This window comes from Pogona vitticeps, chromosome 1 (assembly GCF_051106095.1).
Source record: "Pogona vitticeps strain Pit_001003342236 chromosome 1, PviZW2.1, whole genome shotgun sequence".
Lineage (NCBI taxonomy): Eukaryota > Metazoa > Chordata > Lepidosauria > Squamata > Agamidae > Pogona > Pogona vitticeps.
The window spans coordinates 31,037,000-31,064,565 of NC_135783.1; the positions used below are offsets into that span (position 1 = coordinate 31,037,000).

Here is a 27,566-nt window from a genome sequence, read left to right on the forward strand (position 1 = left end):
CTTATGTCTTATCTATCTATCTATCTATCTATCTATCTATCTATCTATCTATCTATCTATCTATCTATCTATCTATCTATCTATCTATCTATCTATCTATCTATCTATCTATCTGTCTGTCTGTCTGTCTGTCTGTCTGTCTGTCTGTCTGTCTGTCTGTCTGTCTGTGTCTGTCTGCCCGCCCGCCCGCCCGCCTGCCCGCCTGCCTGCCTGCCTGCCTGCCTGCCTGCCTGCTTACCTACCTACCTACCTACCTACCTACCTACCTACCTACCTACCTACCTACCTACCTACCTACCTACCTACCTACCTACCTACCTACCACATTACTAGTTTTGGTGTGATAAATCAATATTTCTCCCAAGAGACTTATTTTAATAGGGCGGTCAATAATTGTCTTATATATCTGAAATGAAATAATAATCATCAGATTTTTATAGGCTTCAGTGGCCAGACAGATTTATACAATCATATAATGAAAACAGAATGGGATGTAGCAGAGCCAAAGTGACAGGCAGGATGTGTGAACACTCCATACTTATTATTTGGATAGTCTGGCAAGTTGCTTTATAACATGCAAAGTCTGATAATACAGGCCTGGAATGTCATAATAGACCACAAATTACCCTATAAAGTGGTATTGATCTATTGCTTCAATGTCTAACGTTTGCACTAGGGAGAATGTTGTCATTTCCAGATGGAAGGATTGCTCATCAGACTTTTTACCACATAGAAAATAAGATTTATCTAGAATAGATTTTTAAGGCTGGGCTGTAGCCTGACTGAATGAAATTCCACATTCAATAATAGATGCATGTGTTTTCCTGTTGCACAGTTAAACGAATATACAGTATTTCATGGCACAAACAGAATTGTTAATTATTTCACAGTAATGTGAAAAGATCTATGGACATGATTATCTCTGCAAAAAAAGGAGAGAAAAGCCCTGTAATGGGCACAAAACTCATACAGACCGTAGACATGGCTGAGAATTTTGTTTAGTTTGCATTTTGAAGTTTGTATCCTGGATTAATGTAGGCATCAGGATGCAGTTTTTCTTTGATTTTTACAGTTACCTAAATGTTGCAATATATTTATTTAAGCTGTGATTAAAATACAAATTGTCATGTGTGTGCAATGGTGCGGCTAAAAAATATTGTAAATAAAATAAAATAAATAAATAAATAAATAAATGCATATTGATATAGACAAAGGTGGGAAATGACTTATAAATGAACACATGTGAAACGAAGACCAGAAATGGACTGGTACTTTTATCCTCAACAGACATTAATATTCTACCTGTTGCCATGACACTGACTTTATTTTCATTAACATGGCAAATCTGTGTCTGAGCTGTACCGATTTAGGTTGCAGGTCAGAACTTACATGAAACAATCCTTCTCCATGAAAAAGAAAGAAAAGAACAAAAGAGAAAACTAAGTGCCAAGGATATATACCCACATCTCCTGCCCCCCACCCTGGAAGGAATTAAGTTACCAGATGCAGTATGAGGTGATGTCCCTCCCCATTGAGCTTTCACAAGCAAAAACAGGATATTCTTCTTCTGTCTCCTCCCTTTTCCACCTGAGCCCTCTGCGCCACCTGAAACTCTGCTGTGGAAAGCCTCCCAGTCTTCTGGAGCTATGAAGGGAGCCCAAGGCTACTTCATTCCGAATTTTCCTTCCAACAGCAGATGTGCCCATTTAGAGCTTGGTGATAATTCATATTATCCTATAACCAATTTTTGAAAAAAGCCATAAGGCAATGTAAAAGAAATGAACTTTGAATGAGAGCTGATCCATATTTTAAGAGCTACCATCATTTGATGTGCCCTGAGCTAAGATTCACATCAATATAGTTAAGTAGCTGATCAGATCTTAAGTTAGGTTGAACTTAGGAACACTAAGGATACCACCTTATGTGTCCTTGCTTGGACATACCGGCATGCATTTAGTAGCTCCACGGAAATTTGTCAGGAATATGTATATTGATTTTGTGCCTTGGCTGTGTACTTTCTCAAAGTTTTGGTGTGCTTTCTGTCTAGGACACTGGTTCTCAACCTTGGGTTACTCAGGAGTTTTGGACTGCAACTCCCAGAAGCCTTCACCACCAGCTGTCCTGACTGGGGTTTCTGGGAGTTGCAGTTCAAAAGCATCCGAGTAACAAAGGTTAAGAACCACTGGTGTAGGAGAACTGTGGTACACCTATCATACACAGCTCTCCGTATACTCCCATAGTTTTGTAGGGTACATTGAATGTGTAAACTTACTAAAGATGACCTGTTGGCTGGATTTTTCAGAAATCTAAATTTCGGCTGTTGGAATTATTTCTGAGCATGTCTCTTTGTTATGAATGTGCAAGCTGCACTGTGTTGTATCCTATATTTCAACCTCACTCACTATTATTCTATAGGTGTACTATAAAGCATATGTCTTCATGAACGCACACATTAACATGGTGAGGGGGTTTGCATGTGTCAGAGAAGCTGAGAGCAACCAGAATTCAAATATCTACTTATTTAGTTGCACAAAAGTAGGCATTATAAATATCAGTTTTGGTGTATTGAGATCATATTGTTAAAGCCATTTATTTGACTCATTTATAGGCCACCTTTCTCCCAGTGAAAGGAGTCAAGGTGGCTCATAATTTTAGAAAATAGAATTAAAAACACAATAAATTATATGTTTAAAAAAGTGAAACTATAATAGTAATTAAAATACATTGAATGATTAAACACTTAAAAAACAGCATTCAAAGACGCGGTTATGATTATTGAAAGCAATATAACAATGTTTCATTGTCAAAGTCAATGTGTTGGATAAAGTATTTTTATGTCTAAAGAGCTTCCTGATTGAGGACCCATCCACTTGGCATTTAAAAACAGCTGAATAAGACGTACTTGTAGTGCTCTTGAGTAGTGAAACTTGTAAGAGTGCCGTAAATGGCACCGCTTCCTTGGTGGCAGCACTCAGATGGTGGAATTCCCATCAGAGATCTGATTGTTCCCCTGCTGACACTTTCTGGTGCCTGTTAAAATATATATTTATATAGACTTCGAAGAAATAAGGAAGGAGTTGATTTATTTTTGACAGCTCCTTGCTTGCACTGCTTTTACTGTACTGTATTTTAGCACACATTTGCAACATATTCTGTTACCTGTTACCTGTCTCAAACTGTTCTGAAGAAGGGTGGGTAGAAATCTGATAGTGGTAGTGATGATGATAATAAATTTTTTTTTCTGCCTACCTGCCAGAATTGTGAACAAACTGAGTTGATTTATGGTGTACTGATTTTTGCCTTCTTGGTATGACATGACATGATTGTGATATATCAGGAGCTCCATAACAATTACTCGTAGGGTGATAGCACCTAATAAATGATGACTTATAAAAGAGGTCCAGCCTAGCCGCCTAGAGTGGTCGAAATGACTAGATAGGTGGGGTATAAATACAATAAAATAAATAAATAAATAAATAAACAAATAAATAAATAAATAAATAAATAAATAAATAAATAAATAAATAAATAAATAAAATATACCCATGTAAGCATAGCAGAACATAGGGAAGAACACTTGTTCCTGACCTTATGCTACAAGAAGGGGCAAATATACATGCCAGATTGGAAGGTTGTCAGAAATAGGATTGGAATTTGTTTGTATGAACTTTTATTTATGCTGCTACGTATATCTGAAACTCATTCATAGGAACGTATGGCTAGGTTGCCAGCATGCTTGTATAAAAATAGTAAGACTTGATTCAAACAAGATAGTGAATATATATCATATTTTAAGCTCAGTAGGCAGGTTTGATTTATGAGCACAATGTTAGTACAGGGTGGATTTGATTTAAATAAAATTGATTAAAATCAGAATTTAAATTTTAGAAAGGATTTTTTTAATGATTTCAATTAATATTTTTTAAATTAGAACATTTTTTTTAAAAAAAAACACTGTTGATTTTTATCCACCCTGTGTGATCCATCTGAATTATTGATTCTGATAGACTACTGAAATGGCTGGACCACTGATTCTGCATTTACAGGCAAGGAAGCCTATCTTATGTGAGGCTAAAGGCACATGGCATATTTTCTTGTTGACCCCTTTTTAAACCCAAGCTTTAATGAAATAACCTTTCTTATGTCCAAATAGATGGCTGCAACTCATTGCTGCCTGATATGAATGTACTTTAAATGTTTTAGGGGTCAAGAGTTCAACTTTAAATGTTGTTTGAAGAAAGGTTCCTTAAAATTCGGCTGTCAGAGTTAGAGAACTGTATAGAACCTTTTCGACCCCAAGATTTGGGCTCAAAAGACAGAAGGTTTACATCAGGATCAAAATACAAATACTTCTTTTTTTTGTGATATAGTTTTATAAAATGGATGTCAGCGAACTAATGGAAGATACTGTCTCTCTGCCCCACTTGAGAATGAGAAATAATTATTTTAGCTGTGACACAAAAGTGTTCAAGAAGTATCTTGAACAATTACATTTGTTACACAATTGTTCATGCTTCATATAGAAAAGATACTGATTTCACTGCTCAGCAGCTATGTGGAATGGTGTGTTCTATGTGTGATTTTCTTCTGACTGCCACTTGTGCAAGAGGGGACCCAACAAGCACTTGTGCAAGCAGAAAGCCTCATTCAAAGCATGGAATGATCTCCACCCTATTCAAGCCAAAGATCAGGAAGAAATAGCACTGAGCCATTGACACTTTGCAAAACCAAACAGGATTCTATCCATAGTGTATAATTTCCAACACTATTCAAAATAATTTAATTTTGCGGTGTATGTTAGCAACAACATAGTTTGCTGTATGTCACAGCTGCTTCAAACATTGAAATCTTAGTCTGTTGTATGTCACAGCTGCATAGAACATTGAAATCTTAAGCATGTACCTGAATCATTGTAAAATGTAGATGCTTTCTCTGGAAGCAAGTGATAAATATCCTGACATGTAAGGGTAATAGATTTCTTGCTGTTGCAAGATAGGTTGCACTAATGTGTTGTTTTATTAAGAGTAATCATGAAGCCAGGACATAAACAAAATCTGGTATGCAATGAATGTTATTGGCCATGTCACCACCAAAAGACATGGTTCATCTATAGAATCATAACTGGGACACAGCTTACTAGAGATAATATTTTCAATGCCAGCATTCCAAATGTTAGTCTGTTTCATGGAGGAGAATCTCCTGTCCAGTTGGAGTGCCTTATACAAATTTTCTAGTTTAAATCTACAGTTTTGTATGGAACAAAATGTTTCCTCTTTACACTAGTCATTGCCCGAAAACTAGTACAAAATTCTGCAACTATGTTTCTGTGATTTGCTAACTTCAGGGTGTGGGAAACAAGAAAGGCAGCTTCTATCCTAATTTCAGCAGGGATTTGCTAGAGTGTAACTTCAGTGGTTTGCTTTGACTCCTAGATAATTGGCCTTTCCTAAACAGCTAAATCTAAGTAGATATTGATGCCTTTCTAGTTCTCTTAAGTATGTAGTAGAGCCTTATATAAGTGCAATGAAGAAATAGGGGATTTGGAGGTTTTGTTTGTTGTTTTGCCAGTTTTTTTTCTGTTTGCACAACCATTAAGGGCTCCTCAAGTTCCTGGAGCAGATTTTAAGGAGTTCAAAAGGAAGGTGAATTGGTTAAGACCACCACCACCACCACCATTGACAAAAGCCATCACTACATCAAAGAATGTTCAAAGTGGAAGGACACCACTGGGCCCAACTTACAGTGTGTCAGGTATAGCTCATTCATTTATCATCTGGTGGCTTTCTAGTGAATTGTATGTCCCTTTCAAAGGGCCTTTCTGTCAAAGATATAGTTTCTAGGTAGAATTTAGTTTCCAGATTGAGGTTTCCAGGTAGAATATAGTACCCGCATCCTGATATTGGACTTGAAAAAGGCAATTGATAAGAAACCATGTTGATAGATCTCTCAGTTTCTGCCTGAAAGTAGCTGTTATATTTTATAATAGAAGATGTGTCACAAGTGATGGCTCTCAGTTAGGAATGGAAAGAATGTGAAAGCATTCCATAAGAGTCTTCTGTAAATGTTACAGAAAATGATGAGCTTCCCCTGTCTAGCAGCAGCAATCAATGCAGTGAACCTCACAACACAATTTAACATTCTAACACTTGAACCCTTAAGGTAAAGGTAAAGGTAAAGGTTCCCCTTGACAATTTTTGTCTAGTCGTGTTCGACTCTAGGGGGCGGTGCTCATCCCCATTTCCAAGCCATAGAGCCAGCGTTTTGTCCGAAGACAATCTTCCGTGGTCACATGGCCAGTGCGACTTTGACACAGAACGCTGTCTAAGAACCCTTACCAATATTAAATTGAAAAAAAAAAAAACTAAAAACAGTGGAAATAACCAATATTTTGCATTTAATTGTATTTCAGGCTTAGATCAGATGCTGCTAAAATTGAAATCCATTTCAGAACCGCCACAAAACACTGTATTCCTTTGTTGTGTTTTAGACTGCTATTGTTGAATAAATTACTCTTTTCTCTTCATAAAGGTACTAAAGGTTCTAACATCCTTGTTTATGTTTCATGAAGACTGACAAATTTCTCTTTAAATTTGCAGCAAGTAGTGGCAGCAATAAATGCAGGAGTCAATCCAAAAGGAAACACGCCTAATCAAGTTAGTCATTGGGATTTGGGAAGTTCCTTCTTCTTTGCCGGCACTGTTATAACTACCATAGGTAGGACACAAATTATTATTCTATTTCATGCAGTCTAGTACCTGTAGCAGACTTAGTTTACAGTATATTTATATTTTCCTTATGTAGTGATTTGCTTTAATAATATGTTTGAACTATGGAAAAGCTGGTTCAGTGCTCACCAACACACATACTTATTTTTAAAGAATCAGTCATGCTAAGATAATGCTAACGGAAGCTAGATTTGCAATCATAGTGGAAATAGTTTAGTATGCTGTGAAACAAATACTTGGAATATTCATGAAAATTCATGCTTTAAATAGTTGATCTTAGTCTTTAGAGATGACATTCTTAGTTCTATACAGAAATTTCCTGTGATTTCCTATGATGATTTCTTAGTAGTCAATTTAGTGTATTTATTAAAATGATAAACCTGTAAGAGTGAAACACAAATTTTATATTTTATTGTTTGCAGTGACAAGCAGCGACTAATGACCAAGATTCCCTTATCATAGTTTGCTATACTTACTTTATACCAAATGTTTATGGGCAGTTTCCCTGCAGTGAACTAGACAACACATAGAAATGGGGTGGTATGGCTTCATATTTGACAGCGAGAATGGTTTATGAGTGCAAAAGAGTGCAGGACCCTTCCCTTCCTGCAATCTATTCTTGCCCAATAGGTTTTTTTTTCCAGACAGTTCTAGTACCTCACCTTAAGTATGTTGTTCATCCATCCTGTCACTAATGTAAAGTAGGATTTTTTTTACTGCTTACGTTGTCCGAGGAGATATTTCAGATATTTGATATAAGTATTTGGAAGCCTCTACCTAGAGATCATACCCACTTCTCCTTTGCATTCTTCTCTTTTCCAAAACAAAATGCACCATCTTCATCATCATTTTGGGAAAAGGTGGAAGTAGCAGGTGGCATATATACAGGTGAGATCCTGTCCCATTACCCTAATTGAGGGTCCCTTGTTGGGAGGGTCCCTTGTTGGGAGAAATGCGGCATATAAATAAAAATAATAATAATTCTGTGCATTATTTGCAACTGAGGGGGAACCTTGAAAGGTGTCTCGTATATATCCCACAACTCTCCATCTGCAACATTAGTGGTTCCCAACCATGGGTCCCCAGTTGTTCTTGGATTAAAACTCCCGGAAGCCCTAGCCAGCACAGCTAGTGGTGAAGGCTTCTAGGAATTTTAGTCTAGGGACTCAAGGTTGGGAACCACTATGTTGCACAGTCTCCATTTATACATTGAAAGCCTTTTCGGAGCGTTAGAGCGTACAATCCTGTGTACCATCCTCTCCTTTTTGCCTTCCAAAACAGAATTTATGACTGAATTGTATGATTAAGATTATTTTGCACCAACATCCCATGTAATAGGACCTGTATGTGTTTAAATGAAACACTGTGTAGCTTGCACTTTAATTTTATGGAAGAATGAATAAAAAATGATGCTCAAAATGTGTGTGTGTGTTGGAGTGGGAGTGCCACATATAAACTCTGCTGTGTGGAATTTTGCATATATTATTATTGCTCTTGAAATTTTATTACCATATTATATTGTTTCATAGTGAGGCTTAAGTACTGCATAATTATTTCATGGTTGTGGCTGTAGGCAGTCCTGGATGAAGTTAATGAACTTGTCTGGACTTTTAAAAATGGTAGAAACTATAGGCTATCTTCTGCTGGCAGAAACTTTGGAATGTTCTTCCTTCCCCGCCAACGCCTTTTCTGCTGCCAAAATCTGGTTTTCCAGACTGCCAGAGGCAAGGCGGGGGAGGGGCACACAAGGTGTTTCAATGGAGTTGAATTATCTGTTCTTTTATTTCTGCCAGTGAGCACCCACTACTGCATCGTGCCTTGCTTGTGTTTTTTTCTATGTTAAAACTTTCATTTTTGTTTTTGTTTCTGGCATTTTTATTTTGCCTTTCTGTAAAAGATAGTTAACAAGATAAAAGGTAATTCTCAAGATCATCTGTACGAGATAATTCTCAACGAGGATAACATGAATAGAGAATTAGGCTTTGCAATCCTGACTTAAAGATTAGCCTGCTGTAGCAGGTTTCGAATGAACAGAAGTTTCTTGTGCCAGTACAATTTTACCTGTGCCAGCAGAACACCCTTGAGGAGGCTGATCTCAGAGACCTGCTGGTAGAAGGAACTGCTGCTAGAACTGTTTGTGTTGGTGAAATCATGACTTTCAAACCTCTTCTAGCTCAGGACCTCAGCCACTATGGTTGCAGAAAATTAGGCCAGAATGAGGGCAGTCCTAAATAATTTTAACATTGCTAGGCTGAAAGGAGTTTGGAATCAACACTGCTTCAGCTGGCCTGGTGTCAACTCAGCAAGTTTTCAGTCATTATAGCTAGTTAGGTAAAGGTTCCCCTTGACAATTTGTCCAGTGGTGTTCGACTCTAAGGGGCGGTGCTCATCCCCGTTTCCAAGCTGTAGAACCAGCGTTTGTCCGAAGACAATTTTCCATGGTCACATGGCCAGCGCGACCAGACACGGAACGCTGTTACCTTCCCACCAAGGTGGTCCCTATTTATCTACTCGCATTTGCATGCTTTCGAACCGCTAGGTTGGCGGGAGCTGGAACAAGCGATGGGTGCTCACTCCGTCACGTGGATTCGATCTTACAGCTGCAGATCTATAGACCTTACAGCACAGAGGCTTCTGTGGTTTAACCCGCAGCGCCACCATGTCCTTGGTATAGCTCTTCTTGCTCAGGACCTCAGCCACTAACTCAGGACCTCAGCCCCAGGACCTCAGCGACAGGTAAAATATAAACAAACATTGCCTTTGAAATTAACTACAGTTTATAAGTTTGAATAGATTTATTTGAGTTCAGGTTATTCTTCAGACACTTTAGTATCCTGTCATTTAGGGCTTGGTAATTTAGATGCCTTAATTCCTATTTATCTTAGAAGTTCATTGGCAATCCTTATGGCATAGTATCAATTACATGCTGCTGTCTGCCAGGTGCAGGAAGCATCTCACAGTGACATTTTGCTTCTAACTGTCTTCAAAGGTAGCTCCAAATAATGAACATTGTAATAACCAGGGCATAAATGACAGTGGTAGTCAAAAAAAAAAAAAAAAAAAAAAAGGATATAACTTGCATACAAGCCAAAATTTGTAAAAACCTGGACACTGACACTACCTAATCATTCAGAAGTATGGGTAGACCTTGGAGCACTGATAAAGTTCAAATATGATGGTGGGGGAGGGAAGAGTGCAACCTCATCTCAAGCACACTGAGGACCAGCTCTTTGATTTCTGCAATACATTTTAGAGATATGAAAACTAATTAAACATTTCTTGTTCTCATCAATGTTCTGAGTCTCTCCATGGCAAGATTCCCTGATGAGACATCACTGTGCACCAGAGAGATCTCCCAGCTTCCTATAACAATGAAGATCTGGACTTTTTTCTCCTTTATTTTGTTCTATGTTTTTCATCTGCTGTTCTGCATGGGACACTGCCAAATTTTGCATCAATACTTGATACCATTGTCTGCAAAGGCAAAGTGCCGTTCTGCAGAGAGGTTGCAACTATTCTGCACGGATAGGCATTCTTTCCAGAAAAAAACAATTACAAAACATTTGAGAAGTCCCGTAAGATTTCCTGCAAGATTTCTGGGGGGGGGGGGGGGGAGAGTCTAATGCACAAAAGTATCACTGCAGCTATAAAGTTAAAAAGGATCCTATTCTCCATCTCCAAGATGAAAAGGATGTGAAAAGGGAGCAGATGGTACAAGAGGCTGCGTCCTCCAGTACCACTGTCAAGAACCAATGTGGGAAGAAGGTCCTAAGCTATAACAGGCAAACTGACTCGTTGACCTGTAAATAAGTATATCATACAGCACTGGGGGATCCAGAGAAATCAATGGAGTTGCTCTGTTGCTGTGTGTCTCCTTGAACAGAAAGGTAACTGAAGCAGCCTTGAATCTAGATTGGATTCATCATCTCAAAAAAGCTGGAGTTGAGTTGCCCCTGCATGCTTCATGCTTGCTTAAAAATGTCAGATTGGATTTGGTGTGAAAATTATTAATGTGCAGGGAAGACCATTATTATAAGCTGTCATTGATCCTTAAAGGCTTTGATGCTGGCTTTTCCAGTTCCATCCAGAACTGCTATATATATATATGTTTCTGCACTGAAGCCAGAGGGTGTCACCTGGTGTAGGAATGGCTTTCTTTGTAGCATTGGTCAGGATCCAACAGTGGACTATTTCTGGCACAATAGTGACATTCAGCATACCCCTTCCCTCCTATGCATCCCATAAAATTGCTCAGGAAAATTGAGGAACCTTTTCAAGTCAGTTTTCAAATAGTGCAGAGGTCTGCAAGGAGTGGAACAAGGGAAGGAACTGCTGTTACAATTGGATTTAACTTTTGTCATTTGTATTTTCTTATGAACTTGTCAAAGGACCTGAAAAGTCCTTTGGATTGTTTCATGGTGCTTGCAATCTGCTGATAGACTGCTGTTTCTGATAATCATTTGTCAGTATGATTGTTGCTCGTTTTTTAATCACAAGAGCATTTGCTTCCAATCATACAGTCTATTATTTCAGTAATTTTGCTATTGTACCTAGGAGAGTTCTTGCACTACATACTTTGATGCATTTATGCTGCCTGACTAAATTCCTTCTGGAATTTAGTCAGGCAGCATAAATACATCATAGTATGTAGTGCTAGAACTGTCGTAGGTACAATTTCATTGAGCTAGAGCTGATAGAAGAGATACCAACTGTCTATAAACAACTATACAGAATAATGTCTATAGTTATTGCAGCCTATTAGGAACATAGGTATGGAATCTATTATGCCTATTATGTTTAGGCATAGAACATATTTCTTTTAGAAAATAGTCACCTGAGGAAGACTTCAGGTCAGTAATTTGGAAGCTGCTTCACAAACATGTTTTTCCTCAACTGAGCAATCCCAGTCATTTCTTGGTAGGCTTCTATAATATGTGATCTGAGCTATTAGATGGCGGTAGATAGAAGATGGCAGTTCTATGACTGAGGCAGCTGGAAAAACTGTTGCTGTTACGTAGTCATTAGCACTAGCAGTATCACTAGTACAGGTTTGTACATTATATTTATACATGCCGACACCCAAGAAGGTGGGGAACAACACTGCCTGAAGAGCCAAAGAAAAGTTGCATGACGAAAGTTTGTGACCCAGGTATTATTGGACTGCAATTCCTGAAGCCTTCACCACCAGTTCTGCCTGGGGTTTCTGGGAGTTGCAGTTCAAGAATATCTGGGCTACAAAAGATTGGGAATCACTGGTTTAAAGGAAAAGACTGAAGACACATTGTTCTCCTACACAAACAGTTGCACTTCAGTGACAGTACACTCCACTAACAATATATTCCAGATTTAAAAAAAAAATCTAATGCCCTCCCAGTGTGCTTTAAATGCAATTCCGATGGTGTCTTTAGATGGAGCTTCTTCCAGGATAAATCTGAAGGCGCACAGCATCCATAATTAGCATCATGTGGCCATGACAGCCAGGGATAACGAGATTTGTAATCCAAAAACAGAGGTGGAGAATATATTTATGAGACTAGTAGAATAAATGAAGACCTCTTCTTCAGGTTGGGGGCATTGCAAATTTGTTGGGCACGGGAAAGAAAATTCCAAAAATCATCTTGGCCAGATGTTTGAGGCGTCAGGGTCAGTAAAGTAAGGTCTCAGGATGGAGACTGCAGACGTGAAGAACCAGCTTTCAAGGTATCAAGTTTCACGTCAGGGCATGTAGCATCAATTGTATTTCTCCACCTCTGCAGGCAAAGGGCTTTGTAGTCAAAGAGGGCACATGGTTTGGAAAGTGGGTGTGCTCCATGGAAACTAACTGACATTAATTTTAAAGATAACTTTGATATATAGTAATGCCTTTGTTGCTTCTAGGTTTATAGCTAATTTGCTTAAACTGACTTCATGTTCTATAGCCATCTATATCAGTTATTCTTATGTTCAGCTTATGGCCCACAAATAACTTTTGCTATTTTATGAGATGTTTGTTTAAGGTGGCTTGTGAGTCTGTTCAAAGAGATCATCAGACCTGTGTGGAAGGAGGCATTTGTCTGGCCTTAGAATATAATGTAAAAATGGAAATTTGTTTTATTTGCTGAAACTAAAGAGATAGCCAGCAGTTACTGACATTCTGGATGGTATTCTATGTCCTGCAGCAGGTTTCAGCTAGCACTGAACAGACTACAGTAAATCCTTGTAGACTCACATTTGTGATTAGAGACCTGGCCTATGAGTTCAAACAAATTTTTATTGTAAAGAATGTTTCTTTCCCCAGTCTATATCCCCTGTGGGCATCAGCATTTCTTCAGAGGTCAGAAAATTTCTATGTTGTTATGTAGTTCATTGATTCAGTTGAACTAAGCAGAATTGTACTGTTAACTCTTTTCTTTCTGGCAGAATTATTTTTACTGCAGATAGAATTTGTGCAGACTTCAATACTTTAGGTGGATATTCATGATTTAATATGGATTTCTTCTCTCACCTCAGTTCCCTGCCTATCATGATTGTACTACCTGCAGTTGACCCTAATGTACTGGGCCATAAACCCTCTATGCATAACTTCAATATATGTCTATGTATGATGAAAATTTTGTATATGGTTTTAACAAAGTGTGTTGTATGTGAAGTAAACCCTGGCATCCAGGGCTAGAAATGCCAATTGCTGAGGTAGCCATGGGATTAGTTAAGGGCATGCAACAGTATTTTCTCCATTGATGCAGATCATAACTATTTCACACTGTTGTGTTCATAGCTGCTGCTGCCTATTGTCCCTAGACTCTCAAAGACCACACCAGCAGTATTCAGGTTCTGATTGAAACATGGCTGGGTGGCTGGAACTTTCATGGTCATGCCAGAATGTATCTGGAACTGAAAAATTCATTGAACTGGAGTCTAAGAAACAGTCTGATTTTGAGAAGTTATTTCATTTACAAGTTACTTAATGTTTAGTCATCTAACTTATTATGATTGTATTTTGTTTCTAGAACTGGACAGATGTTCTTGTGAGGTTTGGCCTCATGTGCCAAAATAACTTAGTAGGCGTTGAGTGCTGTGAGTTTTGACCTTGAGGAACAGGGGAAGATACTGTTTACTGCTCTGTTTCAGGTGCTACGTATCTTGGCTGGGCCTTGCTTGTCAGTCACACACATCCTTCAGTGGCTGAGAGAGACCTGAACATTCCCAGATAGCTACATCAAGTATACAGTACTTATATGCCTAAGATTAAAGCTGAACAAATCATAGGTGGCCTTGGTGGCCAACCAAAGAGCTTAACATTGACATCAAGCTGCATTTCTAAGGTAAAAAAAATCAAGACAAGTGCTCTGCCTTTGTTTTCCAGTTTGAAGATGGTGGTGGTCAGTAGGGGTAGAAATAGAAATTCAGCGTTTTCTCCCCCTCCAGACAGTTGGATCTTGGAGCTTCAGACTTCTTACACCATCCAGTTTAGACTGCCAGAGAGGCTGCAGAACTGGGGAATCTGTTTAGATAAGCTAATGTCTCTGCCATCTCCCTCCAGCAGGGTATGCAGAGATTTGTTTTGTGTCTCTGAAGGCATCCACCAAGTGCAGAATTAACATAATTTGCAAAGTTCTCTTCATGTTTAAGGCCAGGGAAGGAGTTGGGATCTGAAGCATAATGTTAGTAATGCTTTGTGCACATGCCAGTAGTCTCTGAGTTGTAGTCCTCAAGTGGTTGTTGTGGATTTTTCAGGCTCTTTGGCTGGGTTCTGAAGGTTGTTCTTCCTAATGTTTTGCCAATCTCTGTGGCTGGCATCTTCAGAGGATAGCACTCTGTGCTCTGTAGTCCTCAAGTTAACTTTTTGCATCTCTAACACACAGCGTCTACCCAACTTGTTGCTGTAGTGGCAGAGATGAGCAAGATAGTTGAATTCTGGGGAGTCATCATTTTGCTTGTTATTGGGAAGAATCCAATCAAATTTAAGCACTTAAACCTGTCAGTTTTAGCTATGCATGTAAATGAATTTATAAGTAATATAAGGACACTTAAACTTATTGAGAGTCCCCTGAACTGCAAGGAGAACAAACCTATCAATTCTAAAGGAAATCAACCCTGAGTGCTCCCTGGAAGGACAGATCCTGAAGCTGAGGCTCCAATACTTTGGCCATCTTATGAGAAGAGAAGACTCCTTGGAAAAGACCTTGATGTTAGGAAAGAGTGAAGGCAAGAGGAGAAGGGGATGACAGAGGATGAGATGGTTGGACAGTGTCATCGAAGCTACCAGAATGAATTTGACACAACTCCGGGTGGCAGTGGAAGATAGGAGAGCCTGGCGTGCTCTGGTCCATGGGGTCACGAAGAGTCGGGCACGACTAAATGTCTAAACAACAACAACAAAAACCCGTCAGTTAATTCCATCAGTTTCAATCACAAAGTTAATCAAGTGCTTAATTTTCTTATCAAAATTAATGGGCCTTTGGAGTGTTTTAATTTTAGCTAAAGTATGCTAAAATTATTTGTGAGTTACTGGAGTTCTTTTAAATTTTTTTGCCAATGAATGCATTTTATTTTCCTTTCTTTTCTTTTGTTTTAATGATAAGTGTTTTAAAGATATGGCTGCTTTATTAAACAGAACCTTATTATCAAGTGTTCTAAATTACGCTGAATAACAAGTTCCCAGTTTGAAGTGTTCTTCTTGATTCAAGGGACAGACTGGAAAAAAAGATTGCAACACACTGTCTAGCACTACTGCCATACCTACCCTATAGAGTTCTTTCTTTGTATCACCATTCTCAGCTATTCCTCTTCTGCCAACATAATACGTTTCTTTTCTCCTAGGGTACTGATTCTCTTTTGACCTTGTAAACATTGTTTTGATGCAAAGATCACATTCTTTTGAAACACATCATCTGTGTTTATTTTTTAAAGAAAAGTTAAAAAGAAGACAAAAAAATTAAACACCCACCCTTGCTTAATTACATATTCCAAGCAGTATTTAGAATACCAAAAGGTTCTCTCAAAAGATGTCTGATGTCTCCTTCCAGTAACAACTTGGAATGCAAAGGGCTAGCAAGGGTCAAGTGAATTTGACAAGTATATGTTCATTTAGAGAAAATGAAGATACAGTATTGCCTAAGGTTACATTTGGGGAACAGTAGTAGGCTGATATAGTCTTCTTCATTTTCTTCCAAGGGTTAAGTTGGTGATACATCATGAAATTACTTACCTACTGGTGTAAGTGGAATGTATAAAATTTAATTCTACGCATGACTGAGGAAGGATTTAAAAAAACACACAAAACATTTTTAAATTTCAGAATCACGGTTTTTGAAAAATAATTTTAAAAAGGAGACTGTTGGCTTCTTGTATTCAGTATTTTGCTTATTGTTACTGTCCCTCTGCAAAGTATTTCTGTATTGAGTGTGCATTAGAAGGGGATTTGGGGTGGGAGAAATGTGGACTATCTGCCAGAGATCTCTCTTTCTTCTTTGGCTCCAGTTCTATTCCTGTTACAATTCCAGCAGAAATAGTACCAGAAACAGAAAAGGAAGGGGATCCTTGTTAGATTATCTGAATACAAATCACGGATTGCTGCCTTGTCGTGGTGAAGGGGCTTGAGTAATTCAGAGAAGCTATGTGCTATGCCGTGCAGGGACACCCAAGACTGACAGATCATAGTGGAGGGTTCTGACTAAACTCAATCCACCTGGAGCAGGAATGGACGAATTCAAATCAGACTATTACCATATCTACTATTGTGGGCAAGAATCCCACAGAAAAACTGGAGTAGCCCTCATAGTCAACAAAGTAGTGGGAAAGCTGTACTGGGATGCAATCTCAAAAATCATAGAATGATATCAATAGGAATGCAAGAGAGACCTTTCAACATCACAGTAATCCAAGTTTATGCACCAACTGCCGATGCTGAAGAGGCTGAAACTGACCAATTCTATGAAGACTTACACCACCTTCTAGAACTGACACCAAAGAAAGATGTTCTTCTCATTTTAGGGAATTGGAATGCTATGTGGGACAAGAAGCAACAATTAGAACTGGATATGGAACAACTGATTGGTTCAAAATTGGGAAAGGAGCACGACAAGGCTGTATATTGTCTCCCTGCTCATTTAACTTATATGTAGAATACATCATGCAAAAAGCAGGACTGGATGAATCCCAAGCCGGAATTAAGATTGCTGGAAGAAATATCAACAACCTCCGGTATGCAGATGCTACCACTCTGATGGCAGAAAAGTGAGGAGGAATTAAGGAACCTTGTAATGAGGGTGAAAGAGGAGAGTGCAAAAAATGGTCTGAAGCTGAACATCAAAAAAACTAAGATCATGGCCACTGGTCCCATCATCTACTGAAAAATAGAAGGGGAAGAAAGGGAGGCAGTGACAGATTTCACTTTCTTGGGCTCTATGATCACTGCAGATGGTGACAGAAGCCCTGAAATTAAAAGACGCCTGCTTCTTGGGAGGAAAGCGATGACAAACCTCGATAGCATTTTAAAAAGCAGAGACATCACCTTGCTAACAAAGGCCCGCATGGTCAAAGCTATGGTTTTTCCAGTAGTGATGTATGGAAGTGAGAGCTGGACCATAAAGAAGGGTGACCGCCGATGAACAGATGCTTTTGAATTGTGGTGCTGGAGGAGACTCCTTAGACTGGACTGGAAGGAGAACAAACCTATCAATTCTAAAGGAAATCAACCCTGAGTGCTCACTGGAAGGACAGATCCTGAAGCCGAGGCTGCAATGCTTTGGACATCTCATGAGAAGAGAAGACTCCCTGGAAAAGACCCTGATGTCTGGAAAATGTGAAGGCAAGAGGAGAAGTGGACGACAGAATGAGATGGTTGGACAGTGTCATCGAAGCTACCAACATGAATTTGACCAAACTCCAGGAGGCAGTGGAAGACAGGAGGGCCTGCTGTGCTTTGGTCCATGGGGTCACAAAGAGTCAGACATGACGTAATGACTAAACAACAAAACAGGAACAACATTCAGCATTCCTGGTAAGGCTGGCCCTGAAATGTGCATAGTTTGCCATATCAACAGGACCGTGATGTGACTACCATTTGAAACTAGATATTAGAGTGTTCCATATGGTTCCTTGAAGAGAAAGCAGAGCGAATACTTTATGGCTTATCCCAGAAATGAATTTTATTTAAAAGGCAATAAGAGAAACTAAGGGAAGAAGAGTGTGGTATAAGGACCATGTTAAGGTGGCATTACTGGTCTAGAGGAAAGTGAAACCAGAGCAAGGAAGAGAGGGAGAAAAAGGAACAGAGGTTGGAAAGAGAAAGATTTTACATGTCCTTCTATCTGCTGGGATGAAGGGGAGGGGAGAGGGATTTAGAAAGGAAGGAAGGACCTAAAGGTGAGAGGGAAGAAGGCATTTCTAGGTCATTGCAGAACATCATCAGGCAGGAATGCAAAGGCTTGTGGGCATTAATCCAGGGTTTCCAGGAGTGTTTTGGGTAGAGTTCTGCCTACAGGACTCAGGAAAAATGCGTTATCTGAATAGGTGTTTTGTTGAGAAGGTTTTACAGAAGAAAATTGTTTGAGTTCCCGGAATTTGTTGTTTAGAAGATTATAATAGATACAAGATGCATTTGGACAATGGTGGTACCTCAGAAAAGGATACAGGTTTTTGATACAATAATGAAAAGATTAAAAACAAAAATCCATTAAGGCATAGAGGATTCGGATTTCTTGTTCCCAAGAGTTTGAAATACCTGAACTGGGATACTTCGTGTTCCATGTCAGCAGGGGGTGGCAATCTTGGCAGTCAGATGGTGTTGTGTTTAGCTTCATAATCTTTACTGGTAGACCTTTGCAGCATTGTATTTATTAATAGACAAGCTAGTAGCTCAGAGACAAAATAGATATGTGGGAATGAAATGGTGGTAGTATTGAAAAAATGGTGGTGATTTAACACCAGCTTCTACTGTAAAATACGTGAACTGCTTCTGGATAACACAAACAGGATAGTGTCTATGACAGATTTCCCCAATATGTTTCCATAGAGATGTAGTGGACAATAGCTCTCTCCCTACCTCCAAATACAGTAGGCATGGTGTTGGGGCATGGTGCAAAAGTAAGGACATAGATTTGACATCAGAAAATGCAACATTCAGAAATTTGTGGGAGACTATTTCAGTCTCCTAGATCATTTCCTACTGCTGACTTGAATGGAGACTCCAGAATAAACTGCTTAGCTATAAGCAGAAGAAGCTTGGTTAGGTACACCTGGGTATGATCAGTCCACTACAACATCTCATATTGTTTTTGCTGTAGAAAATGCTGAGAGATTCCCTTGAGCAGACATTTTATAGTTAAGGGTTTCAAATTCCATACAGCAATTGTTTGTTGTACCTTGGCAAGGTGTATCAAGGTGCTACAAATTGTTTGAGAGTACCGCCAAGTATTCATTCTCCTAAGATCTGCTCTATTTTTAAACATGCAACACATTTTCTGGAAGAGTTCTTATAGTCAGGAAGAATACTTGGCCTTTGACTACCTTTTGCATTCTTTTTCTCCTCACTTTATGTATTTTGGTTCTTGGCAATCAAGGCTCTTAGCATCTAACCTGGCATGCTTTAAGTATCAATTTGAAATGCTCCTGTTGCATGTTGTTGATTTCACACACATTCTCAGTTTGTTTTCCTTTGCAGTACCTTCCTCTTGTTGGCCTACGTTTTCCAATACCGAAAGCACCAAAGCAGAAAATCCAAACAGAAGGTCAAGGAAAACACCAACTCCTGCATTTGTTTTTAAAATAAGCTAAACTACTTGACTTGTTACCCAATAACTTCCTCACTCTGCCCTAATTTACACTGATCTAAAGTTACTCTCTTGCAATTTAATTGTACTGTGAATTCACTTGGCATATAGCAACATGAGTTTGGCATTAATACTTCCTTTGATCAGTTCATAAGCTTAGGATAGAATTGCACCCATAGGAAATCATTTGTGGAACTAGTTTAACGTTGTTTGCAGCTTTATAATTTTTGAATTATGAAAGTCTATGTCTACAGTTTCTTCCAAGGACAGTTCTTCCAAGAGCAGTACTTCACTCTTGGAAGAAGGGTTTCCCCCCAAAGGTAGTAGCCTTTATAGGTCAACTGTAGTAAATTGATTCCCCATATATTTGATTGCTGCAATGTTTTTTGGCACTAGAACTGCTGATACCTTCTGTCCTCCATGCTTTGTGAAATCACAGGTGTGCCAGCTATAATCCTTACACAGGTGTGGTGATTACTTCCTTTTGTTGATAGCTTACAACTTTATAAGTTTAGTTTTTTTAAACTTTTGACTTGAGCATTCATGTTTGCTCACCTGTCTTATTTCATCTCACTTCAAGGTTAAGGCAATCATTTACTTTCTCCTATATTTTAATTTTTTAAAGACTTACAGTATCTTGGCAGGTTATACACATTTTCTATACATGACACAGTGGACTAATTAAAAATTTAATCTTCCCTTTTTATCACACACAACAGAAGGATTCAACCGTGAATAGAAAATACAGTGACAGGGTGCGAGGTGATAGTTCATAATTCAATTTAGATGTACATTTAATGAATAGGGAGAAGATAATCTTGCATTTGTCATTACGCTAATAATTAATGAAAACAGAAAGTGCTAGATAAAGGATTCTTCTATTCTTAATCCTTCTTGTGGTGATAGATGGTGGATAAAAACATGGAATATGAATGTATGTATGTGTCTAGCAGTGCTAATTTTTGCCAATTGAGTACATCTGCTTCCATTGTGGTGGTGTAGTAGTAGCAGCAGCAGCAGCAGTAGTAACAACAAAACAACAATAATAAAATAATAATAGGAACAGCATAAGTACTGCTCCGACATCTAATAGAGACTTAATATTGGTTAATATTTGTTATTGAATGACTATGCACATTCTTGAGTTTATTGTTTTATCCTATATTGTAAGCTGCCTGTAGTGGACAAGTAGTCCAGATAGGCGGGGTATAAATAAAATAAAATAAAATAAAATAAAATAAAATAAAATAAAATAAATAAATAAATAAATAAATAAATAAATAAATAAATAAATAAATACATACATACATACATAAATACATAAATACATAAATACATAAATACATAAATTAAAATTTGTATCTGTTATATAATGCCAGTCAATGTTTTTATAGTTTTGATTGACTGTGCCTGTTTTTTTTTAAGAAGAAGAAGAAGAGTGTGCTGTCATGTCAGTACTGACTCATAGCAACCCTTTTCAGGGGTTTTAAGTAGAGAGTACTCAGAAGTGGTTTATTCCTTTCTTCTGGGGGCATTTCCGGGATGGTGCAGCTTGCCCAAGACAACACAGGCTGGCTCTTCTAGGAAGCACAGTGGAGAACTGAATTCCCAACTTCTTGCTCCACAGCCAGACGCTTAATTCACTGCACTATCCAGTCACACACATTTATTTATGTGATTTGCTTGATGTGTATGGTATGTGCCAAGAGACTGCAGTATAGTTGAAATGGATCAGTTACTTCTGTAGGATTTCCACAGATTTCAAGTTTGTATCAAAGCTGTTGTCCTAACTGATTTGTATAGAAGTGATCATTAGAAGCATTGGCTGTGCCGCACAGTTACTTTGTTTTTATGAACATTTTCGGAAGTGGCCCTTGGGCTAGCATGCTCATTCCTTCTTTCCTCTTCTTTGCCTGCAAGGGGAGGAGTTAGGAATTTTCATTTGCTGTTTGCATCAAAAGACAACTTCTTGTTGTGTTCAATTATGCACAAATGTCGTTTGCTCTAGAACATAATGTCAGATGGGGATAAGATCAGAATCTACCACATGCCATTTGTCTCCATGAAGATAAAAACACAATGGGATGTATTGGAATTCACCTATGCCAATTTTGCCTTTATGTCCTTTAAAATGTGTCATGCATGAATGAAAGCAGAAAGTGACTTCAATTTCACCTTCTCTGCTCCCCCAGCATCTGGCCAGCGATTAGGTGCCCCACTATAGTACTGTAGGAACACTAAGGGAAAAGTCCAGTTGCCCTCAACATGAACTGATGAAATGCTGAAATCCAACCACCATACTATTAAATAAGCTGCAAATAGAAAGTCTTATTTTATAATTGTTTAGAATTCTTTGAGCATGTCAACCAAATACATAGCTTTGAGGGTGACTGATACAATCTCTCTCTCTCTCTCCATATCTGTGTGAGGTGGTTCTGTATAGTTCTTAGTATATATAGTCGGTCATAAAAATATTTTAGGCTGTGTTCCAGGGAACTCTTGGTCCAGCAGAAGCTTATTAGGGTTTATTGAAAGAGAATAAACCAGCACCAGCCCCTTGTGCTGGATACATCCTAGTGCACGTTCCCAGATACTTCGTCATGATCAAACAGGCTTGGCTGGAATCCTTGTTAAAATGTGTCTGTGTCATAAAATGCTCCTCAGATCTCTATAAGGATTCTGTAATGATCAATTGATACAGAAAAGGGTCCTCTAGTTTGAAAACCATTGACCTAGAAGGAAGTGTATGCATGTAGGTGACGTTATTCATTTCATTTCACATGCAAGCAAGGTTATGCTCAAAATCCTCCAAGGTAGGCTTCAAGCAGTATGTGGGCCGAGAACTCCCAGAAGTACAAGCTGGATTCCAAAGAGGCAGAGGAACTAGAGACCAAATTGCTAACCTGCGCTGGATTATAGAGAAAGCCAGAGAGTTCCAGAAAAATATCTATTTCTGCTTCATTGACTATGCGAAAGCCTTTGACTGTGTGGACCACAGCAAAGTATGGCAAGTTCTTAAAGAAATGGGAGTGCCTGACCACCTTATCTATCTACTGAGAAACCTATATGTGGGACAGGAAGCAACAGTTAGAACTGGATATGGAACAACTGATTGGTTCAAAATTGGGAAAGGAGTACGACAAGGCTATATATTGTCCCCCAGCTTATTTAACTTATATGCAGAATACATCATGCGGAAGGCTGGACTGGAGGAATCCCGAGCCGGAATTAAGATTGCCAGAAGAAATATCAACAACCTCCGATATGCAGATGATACCACTCTGATGGCAGAAAGTGAGGAGGAATTAAAGAACCTTGTAATGAGGGTGAAAGAGGAGAGTGCAAAAAACGGTCTGAAACTCAACATCAAAAAAGCTAAGATCATGGCCACTGGTCCCATTACCTCCTGGGAAATAGAAGGGGAAGATATGGAGGCAGTGTCAGATTTTATCTTCCTGGGCTCCATGATCACTGCAGATGGAGACAGCAGCCATGAAATTAAAAGACACCTTCTTCTTGGGAGGAAAGCGATGACAAATCTTGACAGCATTTTAAAAAGCAGAGACATCACCTTGCCAACAAAAGTCTGAATAGTCAAAGCTATGGTTTTTCCTGTTGTGATGTATGGAAGTGAGAGCTGGACCATAAAGAAAGCTGACAACCGAAGAATTGATGCCTTTGAATTGTGGTGCTAGAGGAGGCTCTTGAGAATCCCCTGGACTGCAAGGAGAACAAACCTATCAATTCTAAAGGAAATCAACCCTGAGTGCTCACTGGAAGGACAGATCCTGAAGCTGAGGCTCCAGTACTTTGGCCATCTCATGAGAAGAGAAGACTCCTTGGAAAAGACCTTGATGTTAGGAAAGTGTGATGGCAAGAGGAGAAGTGGACGACAGGATGAGATGGCTGGACAGTGTCTGCGAAGCAACCAACATGAATTTGACACAACTCCGGGAGGCAGTGGAAGATAGGAGGGCCTGGCATACTCTAGTCCATGGGGTCACGAAGAGTCAGACACGACTAAATAACTAAACAAACGACGTTATTCAACAACACATAATTTATTCTTAGAAAAGAATAAAGCCTGCTTGTGTGGATCTGTGGGCAATTTGACAGACAACCATAAAATAATTAGTTTGTCAAGTGCTTTTATGTTAATACAGCAACAGTCTAACTCCTAATCACCAAGAAGTCCAGTTAAATGTGAACCATCTTACGGACTTGCAAAATCTCAGGAGAAAAAAACAAAATGAAACAGGCTTGCTAGGTTTGCAATGCCTTTTGGATCAATCCAGCCACCTTTAAAACCAGGACTATTGTAAATATCTGCAGTATATAGATTCCATTATCAATCTATAATGGTACTAGGGAATGTCAGAAGGCATAGTTGTCTTTCTCTGATGTAAATCCAGTACTGTGAAACTGAGATGCGTGAACCTAGACATGAATATTAAGTTAACCTTTAGGGCATGCATCTTGGGATTATTTGTTTGAAATGGATTGATTAATTTTGCGCCCCTCCTCCAACACGGAAAAGGAAATGGCAAAATAAAGGGCATACACACAGCCTCCCCTCCCAAAAACCAAGAAAAGGAAGCAAAAATAAAATCAACAACCCACACACACCCCATCTAAAATATGGGAGGTGTTCTCTTCCGTCCACCATTTTGTCTCCTTGTCTTCTTTGAGTCCAATGCACAGAAGGCAGGTGTGCAACAAAAATAATCTAAGAAAGGAAAGGATGAAAGGAATCATCAAAGAAATTGGGATAGGTAAAAATAAAATAATTCCACGAGGCAAAACAAGAGGAAAGGATCCATGATAGAGCAAATCAGAGAGAAAGGCAGCAGAAGATGGAGGGTGCAAGAGGTCGCATGGCTGAAACAAATAGAAAATGCCCCATAGGTTCCAACCAATCCAGACCTATTTATAGCTGCAAAATTCCCCGCCCATGCCTCTAGATATTCTGTTTTGATTCCGACAGTAGCCCTTGTGATGGTATTGGATGAAAAATTTACTGTGTGATTTGACAGACATGGAATGAAAGACAGCTTAAATGGAAGAAGCAAACATGTAAAAAAAAACCCTTCCATAACGCCTGTCTCCTTCTTTTGTTGACATGAATCATTTGTGCTTGGAAGTCTCTATTTTGGGAATCTATGAAATAAAATTAAAATTTGAAAAGAGTTTCTTTCATGTAAACTTGAAAGTCCTATCACCACCCCACTGTAAAACTAGAGCATGGAAAAAATTACTTTTTTAAAATTGTGGCTCCCAGAAATCACCAGCCGACCTGGCCAGTAGCCCTTCTGGGAGTTGTTGTTTGAAGCCACAGTTGAAATGGAAGCAACAATTTAAACAAGTCCAGAGAAAACACCATGGCCCCTAATTTTCCTGGCATTTCTGTTGAAATTCTAGGACCAATGTCATTTAAGAAAGTAATGTGAAATTGCTGGCAAGCTCAAAACAACTAAAGTACTCAAAATTTGTTTTGGTATGGGCCTTGTTATTTTTTAATGTGTTGAAAACCATTTATGAAAATATAGTTGCACTACTTTATTTATGAACCAATTGTATGATGCTGCAGTGGGTAGTAGTTGTAGTTGTGTGTGTGTGTGTGTGTGTGTGTGTGTGTGTGTGTGTGTAAATAAATTTTGAGTCTCAAGGCTTTTCAGTTCTTTAGGTTAGGTAAAAGTGCTGAACTGAAATGTTTTATTTTCAGTTATCCACCACATCATTAATTGTTTGCTGCCTCTCTCAATGCCTTGACCCTTCCTCAGATTATTGAAAGGTACACATTTAAGTACACATCTAAATCTTTCAAGGGTCACAGAACTACTCTCTTAATTGAAACAATGTCTATAAATAGCATGCTTCTGCACTTTGCATAAATAAAATATTTTGCATGGTGTAGCTGTGAAACAGCAAGCTTGCTCTGCACTTTACATGAGAGTACTCTTCTAAGGAGGACAGTAGCTCAGAAGAGCTCTTGATGTGTGCTAGATCCAGACAAGAGGGTAGGTCAGAGGAGCCAGCAAGACTGAATTATGTTGTTACTGCCCAAATATCCTGAAGGCTGTGCTCTATATTTGAGATCGTGCTAGACGGTAGGACGGGGATTACTGTTCACTGCTGATGAATATATATAAGGTAGCTCCACTTTTTATGCAGCAGACATGATTGCTGTGGGCATAAACACATAAAATGTGGATGATGTACAGGTGCCTGAGTCGCTAGCCTTTATGATTGCTGATAATTCTGCCACCTTCGCAGTCTCTTTTTCCTCCTTCCCACATGTGCCAAATAGCAATTCTGTATCTTGTCACATTATGCAAGAGCAAAAGTCTGAAGATAATGCAACAGAGATTGAATCCTTTCCAATCATTTGCTAAAACACCAAAAAGATATAATTCTCTAAGGAAATGATGGTTCACAATAAATATAATTTTATCATTTGGCATCAAATGATGAAAGTCTCTCTTGTGGCGATTTTTAGGAGTGCGGTGATCCTCAGCAATCTAATTTTTGATCATTTGTTTCTTAGAATCATAGAACCATAGAATAAAGAAGTTGGAAGGGACCTATAAGGCCATCAAGTCCAGACCCCTGCTCAATGCAGGAATGCAAATCAATGGATATCTGCCAGGTGGTTGTCTAAATTTCTCTTAAATGCCTCCAGTTTTGGAGCACTTACCACCTCTCGAGGTGATTGGTTCCATTGCCATACTGCTCTGACAGTTAGGACATTTTTCCTGATATTCAACCAAAATCTGGCTTCCTTTAGCTTGAGCCCATTGTTTTGTGTCCTGCACTCTGGGATGATCAAGAACACATCCTGCCCCTCCTCTGTATGACTACCTTTCAAGAATTTGAAAAATGCTATCATATTTTTTCCTCAGTCTTCTTTTCTCAAGGCCAGTTCTTTTAGTCTTTCCTCATAGAGCTTGGTTTCCAGCTCCCTAATCATCCTTTTGGCCTTCCTCTGAACTTGTTCCAATTTGTTGGCATCCTTCTTGAACTGCGGTGTCCAGAGCTGGACACAGTACTCAGGATGAGGCCTAAACCAGTGCTGAATAGAGGGGAACTAGTACCTCACAGGATTTGGACATACTTCTGTTAATGCAGCCAGAATTAGCATTTGCCTTTTTTGTAGCCACATCACACTGTTGGCTCATATTCAGCCTGTGATCTTGATTCAGTGTGTCTGATAGCCTGAAATGGATAGTCACTTACAACTAACAAAGGGCTTAGAACGCTGGAGGCATTCAAGAGAAAATTGGACAACCAGCTGTTGGATATACTTTGATTTGAATTCCAAATCACTTAGCAGGTGGTTGAGCTTGATGGCCTTATAGGCCCCTTTCAACTCAATACTTCTGTGTTTTATGATTGTGAACTGCTGAGTAGCTCAATGGTTTAGGTATCTGGCTGTGGAGCCAGGTGTTGGGAGTTAAATCCACCAATGTATCTCCTTGATAGGGGTGAGACTCAATGATCCATAGGATTCCTTCCAGCTTTGCAGTTCTAAACTGATGATGATGACGACAATAACAGTGTACCACAGCTGCTCTAACAGCATAATGCAGCAAGGTGAAGCACACTGCCTGACACAGCAGAACTTTAGATAAATATTTGTGGGCTCTCGAGTTGAATGCTTAATTTAGATAGTTGGAGTCCAGTTACCTTGTCAGTAATAATGTATGGGCATATTCTTATTAATTACTTTGTTTCAACCAAAGTTCTCTCAAAGTTTCAGCCCAGCTGGGTGGGGCTCTGTCCCTTGCACTTGTGATTTTGCCCCCGTGCATGCTTGATCCCACCCGCATGAAGTTCCATTGTGATGGGAACCAAAGGGGCTGGAAACTATTGCCGCCGATGTGTGACTAAGGAGGAAGACTGCATAGAGGGGGGCAGAGTTGGTTTCAGCTAATAATTCCATATTTTAAAAATACTTGACTTCCAAAAGATGGTAGTTGAAGCTGTTGTTTGTTCTGATTCTTCAGCTACTCTTTAGAAAAGGATTTTCACACACAGCTTGGAAAGAAGAACTGTTTAGTTTCTTATCTACATTTTCAGATGTGCTACATAT

General features: G+C 39.0%; 1 protein-coding gene across 6 annotated transcripts in view; it reads left to right on the plus strand.

Annotated features, from left to right (window-relative positions):
- Nucleotides 1-27,566, plus strand: part of KCNK2 (potassium two pore domain channel subfamily K member 2) — a 181,385-nt gene that overhangs the window by 74,702 nt on the left and 79,117 nt on the right. For all 6 annotated transcript variants that reach the window (XM_078382954.1, XM_078382955.1, XM_078382956.1 and 3 more), the window contains exon 3: nucleotides 6,597-6,714. In XM_078382954.1, the coding sequence (XP_078239080.1) occupies nucleotides 6,597-6,714 (118 nt within the window). The remainder of the gene's footprint in view (nucleotides 1-6,596; nucleotides 6,715-27,566) is intronic.